General features: G+C 27.9%; 1 protein-coding gene across 1 annotated transcript; it reads right to left on the reverse strand.

Moving 5' to 3' along the window:
- Positions 1–408: 408 nt before the first annotated feature.
- Positions 409–2,204, reverse strand: LOC131654803 (transcription factor bHLH93-like). The gene is made up of 4 exons (XM_058924735.1): positions 1,558–2,204; positions 1,296–1,454; positions 948–1,112; positions 409–849 (listed from the first exon to the last, which is right to left on the reverse strand). The coding sequence occupies exons 1-4, from the start codon at positions 2,149–2,151 to the stop codon at positions 763–765; spliced, it is 1,005 nt and encodes a 334-aa protein (XP_058780718.1). The 5' UTR covers positions 2,152–2,204; the 3' UTR covers positions 409–762.
- Positions 2,205–7,729: the final 5,525 nt, after the last annotated feature.

Genomic DNA, 7,729 nt, shown 5'->3' on the forward strand with positions numbered 1-7,729 from the left:
GAAAAGTGACATCTAAAAGTGATATGAAGAAGGAAAAAAAAGAATAGAAACAAAAACCCTAACTTTACTTTCTTATCATGTCTCACAATTTTGCTTGAGCCTCCACATGCACACCCTAAGGGACCATCCAATGGCAACAACTAGGCCCTCCTCATCCATAAACTATATTCATGTTCACACTCACATGACATAAAGATTTTATGATTGGTAATTGTGTACAAGATTCATTGGGACAACTCCACCACACTCTAGATATTTAGATTTGTTTGTGTGCGCGCAATTGCAGAAATTTATCTTTTAAGTAGGAAAAAAATTATAATAGGTGATTTACACTGCTACGTACTTAGAGTTCTTTTTAAACCTAAAACTTCTAATTTAATTGAAAAAATCATTTACCATATTATCCAAATATTCTTTATTTCTCGATAGTTAGATATTTGAGAGAATAAATCCAATCAACCATAAATAGATGTCTTTCATTTCAAGCAATATTAAAAATATTATACCTTCTTTCTCATGAAGAAAACATTATAATGGATATCTCATTTGAATCAATACTATCTAAGAAAAAACTAGCCTAAAAATTCTATAATGTAACTCTGCGATGCAATTACAGATCTCTTAAACTAAGATACGAATTATGTAAAATGATTCGTCTCTCTAAAATTAATGATTGTGATTCATTACTTGCGTGTAACCGCATAAAACTTCTACCGCTGAAAATTTGAATTCGAGACCTCGATTTAACTTTATTATATATTCTCACAAACATCTTCCTCCATACCCTGCACTTCTAAATAAAGCTTGCTTAATATCTTCAGAACTCAACATTGTCCTTCGCTCAAATTCCTGTTTTTACATAACAAATAAGAAAATATACAATTGATTATAGGCATAAGATGAATTAAAAACCAAAAACCAAATAATAGTATCAACTAATATACTACCTCTGAGCAAGAAGCTTGCATTGAGAACTCATTGAAGCAACTTATAACACATTGTTGAATCTCAAGACCTAATGCTTCCAATGTGTTCACTGTGGATTGCAATAGCCCTGGTTTCCCTGCACAACAAATTTCAACCCTTGTGTCTAGGCCTCTCTCCACCTCAAACTGCGAAGACGAAATTTGAAAAATACACAAAAAAAAATATCAATATAGTTATTTTACAACTTTCATCGAAACGATTTGAACTATAATTTTTATGTTATAAATTCAAACTCTTACTACTGAATTGACATCTCGTCATAAAATGACTGATTACGAACTTCAAAAAGGGTTAGGATAATTTTGTACCTTTGGAGAGTTTCTGATTAAGATTTCATTTGGCTTTACATCTTTGACAATGCTTGACATGTTTGAATCTAGTTCAATTTCTTGTTGTAGATTGTTGATTTTCTCTAAAAGCTCTTTCATGTAATCAATAGTATCTCCGAGTATAGCCGTTCGATCCATCTATCATATATTTAAAATCGACATTCAACAAAATAAATTAGATCTGCCTAACGACTAATATACTAACATTTGTTTATAAAAGAATTATGTATTTATTAACTACCTTGCTTATCTTAGGGACAATTGCTCGGAGCATCGATAGACGATCGTTTAATCTCTTCCGTCGTCTCCTTTCCGCCATTAAATTCTTCGAGGGTTGTCCTTGAAGCTTCTTCGACCGATTCTTTCTCTCCAAACTGTTTCCAGTGTTGAAAACTACCGGCATTTCAGGTGATTGAGTTTCCTCCATTTTACACGTTGTTTGTAGCTCCAAATTCTTAATCTCTTCGCCAAGCAAACATTGATCTTCTTCTTCTCCAATCATGGACAGTGGAAAATCTTCTTGAGAAACAAACGGCGCGTCGAGTGTATTATTATTATAATACGAATCAAGAATCTGAGGTGTTGAAGATTCTTGAAGCAATGAATCATAGATTTCATTGAAACTGTTACTGTAGTAATCATTGTTGATGCAGCTTTGAGGAAAATGTTGAGAGTTTTGTTGATAGCATAAAGAGTTTTGATCGAAACAGTTTTCGAAACTCAAGTTGTTGTTGTTGTTACTTGATGATGAGAAGAATTGGTTTTCTTCTTGAGTTGGAGTTTCTCTTCTTAGAGCCATTAGTTCTTCCATGAAATCTCCATCATAAAACTCCATTGTTTGTGAGAGTTTGCACGTGTATGTGTTGTGAATGGTAATGTTAATTCTTTAAGAAACACCTTTTGAAGAATTTATAGGAGAATACAGCAAGGTTTATGACGTATTTGATTATAATAATGCAAATATATATATATATATATATATATATATATATATATATATATATATATATATATATATATATATATATATATATATATATATTGCCGATTCAATAGCGCATACAATTTAGCAGGTGTTGTGATTGCAGTCATTACAATTAATGTGATACGCGTTCCGACCGTTTCAGCGTTTGAAATAGACAGTGCGTTCCGAACATTTCAGCGTTTGAAATAGACAGTTAAAATATTGAGTTTTGACAAAAATATTTGAAGTATCAAGTTGTTTGATGGGTAGAGTAGAGTCCTCTCAAGTTTACTATGTAAATTAATTGAAGTTTAATTATGACAAAATAGTAAAAGTCCTACTTTATCATAATTTATTCGTGACAAATATTTTAGTAAAAGTCTTCCATTTAATTGTAATAAATTTTAGACCTTGAACAAAAATCTGCTTTACATGTTCTCAAAAATAGTCTTGTTGATGCGGTTTCTATTATATAAGATTGGATGATTTCAAATCACACTACAATTGTTGTTTAATATAGTTGCAGACTGAGACTCTCGCATCAACAATATTACGAACAATTGTTGTTTAATATAGTTGCAGAGACTGAGACTCTCGCATCAACAATATTACGAACAATTGTTGTTTAATATAGCTGCAGAGACTGAGACTCTCGCATCAACAATATTGCGAACATATATATATATATATATATATATATATATATATATATATATATATATATATATATATATATATATATATATATATATATATATATATATATATAACATATATATATATATATATATATATATATGCATTTCATTTTATTTATATATAGTGTCTATACTCTATATAGCCTAAGACATAAAGAGAATCTGCTTTATAATTTTCACAGTGGTGTTTATGTCTTTTTCACCGAAACTTTGCAATAGAAAATCAGAAAACTACATAAATTTATTTGGCTTTTTGTTACAAAACTTTGACTCTCACAACTGTCTGGAAACATAAAAAGACTGATATAACTTTTATTAAATTACCTGCCAGGTTCTTTGTATGTTTAAAATTCTCTATTATTAATTCTTGTGAACACAACATCAAATTTAAAAATAAGCTCATTTTTTCTCTGAACCCTTGAATAAAGTTTCTTATTTGGGTCCCACTTCTTAATGACTCCAAAATTGGGTTTAGAACAAAATTCAAATGGGTTGTTGGTGATCTTGTTTTGTTGTTTCATTTTCTATTTTTATGGGTGAAGCCATGAAACAATAAATATGGAACCTCTATTATATATCTATTTTCTCTATGATATATCTATTTTGCCATACTAAAATTTAAATTTTGTAATCAATAATTAGTTTAGTGGTAATTGGTGTTAGATTTAGTAAGAAAAACTATAATTCGATCATCTACAATTATGATCAGAAGAGAGTTGAAATCACTTAATATCATAACTAATTTATGAACTAGATTAATATATAAGAGATGTAGTTCATATTTTTATTATTTTAAAATTTTGAATAAATATATAGTCTTTAAACCAGATAACTTGTTATATAATATTCAATTAAAATTTGTGTGTAGGTTTATAACCTTTTTGGTTTACCTTTAAAAAATAATTTTTTTCTTCATATTTTAAAAAATGATTTTTATAAAAATATTTGAAAAAATTAATTCTGTATTTTATAAATTATATGAACAAAATTGATATTTAATAATATATATATATATATATATATATATATATATATATATATATATATATATATATATTATATATATATATATATATATATATATATTCATGAATATTAAAATATAATCAAAATTATAATTTTTTTCAAAAAAATACATCTCAAATGACTTTTATGAAGAGTTATTTAAAATAACTTTAAATTTAAGTAATTTTTAAAAAAAAAATTATATTCAAACTTTTTTTAGTAAGATGAGTGTTTTAAGAAAAAAATATTTAATTCAATTTTTTATCTGAATTTTTTTTTGTAATTTTATAAAAATATAATTCTATAATAGTTTACAAATTATTTTAGAAAAAGTTAAAATAAACAATCTATAATATCGAAGTTTCTCCCTCATATTTATGAATAATAATCTTCTCCATTTTCTAAAAAAAATTGAAAACTTCATTATAACAATTTTATTTGTAAAAAATAAATAAATAGTAATTATATGTCACATGTTTTAAATATATGTATTTTTTTACACAACTATAATAAAAAAATAGAGGGAAAAAATAGAGATTTTAACCCTATATTTCATAGGGTTGAAATATTGATCGGATAAAAAAAAATTAAGTATAAAATTGTATATATAATTCAAATTATTGAACTTGAATTTAGAGAGAATCTTTAATGTACATCTTTATAACATTATATTTTTTTGTACATGAATAAAGTAACAGTGTGATACAAACTTAGTATAATATCCTATAGATGATCTAAATTTGGCGTATACATTTGGTCTGTTCTATTATAGGAATAAGCAATATGATAGACAATTCCTAGCTTGTCCTTTTGGGTTCTTTCTAAGAGTTATTGGTATTTTAGGGGCTAATTAGTCTTTGTTCTATTTTCAGCTATACTCTTATAATTAATATATCTTAACTGTAATCTTGATCTTGATCCTAATTAGTACACTAAATGACAATTAAAGAGTGGTTTTGTTCTTATTATCGCCGTTGTAATATTTAGCGGTTTTTCTTGGTTGTTAAACATCTAGCTAGGTTTAGAAAAACATGCACATGATTTTCGAGCATATTGTATATGATTCCAAAGATGAGTTATAGTTATAGTATGTCACAAATAATTAAATCTATTCGATATTTCTATTATATAGTTTTTATTTAGGGAAGGCATGTAGTGTGTCTAACATGTCAGTGTCACACACTCTTACTTGCAAGTTCAGTTTTGTGATTACAGTTAAAATTTTAAAAAATTTAAATTAATTTTGAGATTTTTTTTTTTAAAACAAAACTTTTGTTTTCAATTTTAAATTTTGAACACTACTAAAATAATAAAATTTGTTTTAAAAATAAACATAAAAATAGATATTACAAAATATATAATATATTTAATTAATAGTGATTGAGTTTATCTAAAAATTAATAGTAGGGGTGTTCGCGGTGCGGTTTGGGCAGTTTTGACGGAAAAAATCATCCGAACCGCAAGCGAAAAAATCGTGCGGTTTGGTTTGGTTGTCTTTTAAAAAAAATCCGAACCAAACCAAACCAAACTAATGCGGTTTGGTTCGGTTCGGTTGGTTCGGTTTTTTACAAATATTTTATTGAGCCATACGTACACATATAGATGACAACATAATTTTGTATTTAGATATTCATACACTATCAAATAACAACAAAACTCGTCATATTTTGACAACAATTTTCCATTTAATATGTAAAAATTAAATTAGACAAAAATGAAATATTAAACATAAAATAATAGCATAAAACAATATAAAAATTATTATAATGAAACAAAAAAATAGAAGAGACGAGAGATTAGTGAAGGTGAAAAGGAAAAAAAAGTGTTGAGAGATTAGAGAAAAAGATATGCGATAAAAATGAAACTGCAATACGGAACATTTACATAAAAATGAGAAGGTGAAAAAGAAAGAACATAAGAGAGTGGAGATTATAGAAGAAGAAGAAGAAGAAGGAAGATGTATGTGGCAAAGAAGGTGCGATAATGTTATTAGAGATTTGAGAAGATCGGGACTGAAATTATATGTGTAAGGATGAGAAAATTGTTGGTAATCATAAGGCTAAGGTATAATAGGTTTAAGTTTGGGTTGGATGTGAGTTAAGTAAAATTTAGGTTGTAACATAATGCGGTTTGATTCGGTTTGGTTCGGTTTACAAAATACAAACCGCAAACCGAACCAACCGTGCGGTTTTGTTAAAAGATGACCCAAACTAATCCGAACCAAATGCGGTTTTTTGCAGTTTCGGTTTGGTTTGGTTTGGTTTGCGGTTTTCTATTGGGTTGGTTTGATTTTAAACACCCCTAGAAAATAGTAGTTTTCAGTGGTTCGTGTGAAATTCAATGATGACCGATGGTGGTCAATAAAGTTATGATTGATGATAGTCTAAGTAGTTTCCGACTACAATATAATGGTGGTCTAAGTACTAGTTGGTAGTGATTATATTGGTCATTAAGAGTTAACGGAATAATGATCGGAGGTGGTCGAAGTAAGTAATAGTTGAAATCAATGGTAATTTGTAATGGTTCGAGTGATGATCATGTTGATAGTTGGGAGTGATCAATGATGTCAAATTAGTGATTGGATGGATGAAGTGGTGATCAACGATGGTTGAAGTGATGGTCATATCGGTGATCTAAGATGGATCAAGTGAAATCGACGATAATCGAGAAAAATAGCTACAGTAGTGGTTGGCGTTGATCAGAGTGATGGTCATAATGATAATGAATGATAATCAAATTAGCGATCAGGTGTGAACATAGTAATTAAGGTGGCTTCGGGATTGATGCTAGTTGGTGCTATTCGGAGTGGTGACAGATGATCAAAGTCGTCGTAGTAGTCGGTGATGATCAATGTTGGTCGAAGAAATGGTAGATGATTAATGATAGTCACATGTTAAAAAATATATATATAATACGTATTTTATGATTTTTAGATTTATATAAAAACGGTTTCAATTTTAAAAAAAAAAATTAGAATATAGTCAATTTTGATTGAATAATTAATTCATAAAATAACGACTAATTCAAATTTTACAGAGCATAACCGCGTATGACTAAAATTATATAGCACAATTTATGGTGCACCACCATTAACTCCAATATCACCAATTGTTTTTGTTGTCTCTCCCTCAATAATCATACACAAAATATACATTTAAATTTCACAACTATATTTAATTAATTAATATTGAGGAAAACGCAAGTTCATTTGTTACGTCATAGAATATGATTGGTTAGAAGTCATACAACAATGATTCTATGACATTCAAAAAGATTTTGTTTGTAAAATGAAAACATTTTGGTATAAGCAACAAAGAATTATAAAAAACGAGTGGTGGTAAAATATTCAAAACCAAGTTTGAAATTCTCTTGGCAGCCATACTATGCAATATGCATGCACAACAATGAATTAAAGTGGAAGCCAATCATTACCTCTCAAGAATCCCACAAAATTCATTTTGAAATAATATTAATATATTCTTATTATAGAAAAAGTTTACTTTTAGGTTGATTTAAATGCACTTCAATATTATAATTAGAAATATAAAATAATAGTAAGAAACACTGTTCCAATGCATGCTAAAAACAATTTTCCAAGATGAACAAAAATCCTCAAATAATAGAAATATGTCAAATGTATTCATGGAGAAACCACCCAAATTCCCTCAAGTGAAATGAAGCTTAATCAAAGTGAAACTAATCAATTCAACTTTATCAATTAAATTATTGAAACATATGTAATCTTC

This window comes from Vicia villosa, linkage group LG3 (assembly GCF_029867415.1).
Source record: "Vicia villosa cultivar HV-30 ecotype Madison, WI linkage group LG3, Vvil1.0, whole genome shotgun sequence".
Lineage (NCBI taxonomy): Eukaryota > Viridiplantae > Streptophyta > Magnoliopsida > Fabales > Fabaceae > Vicia > Vicia villosa.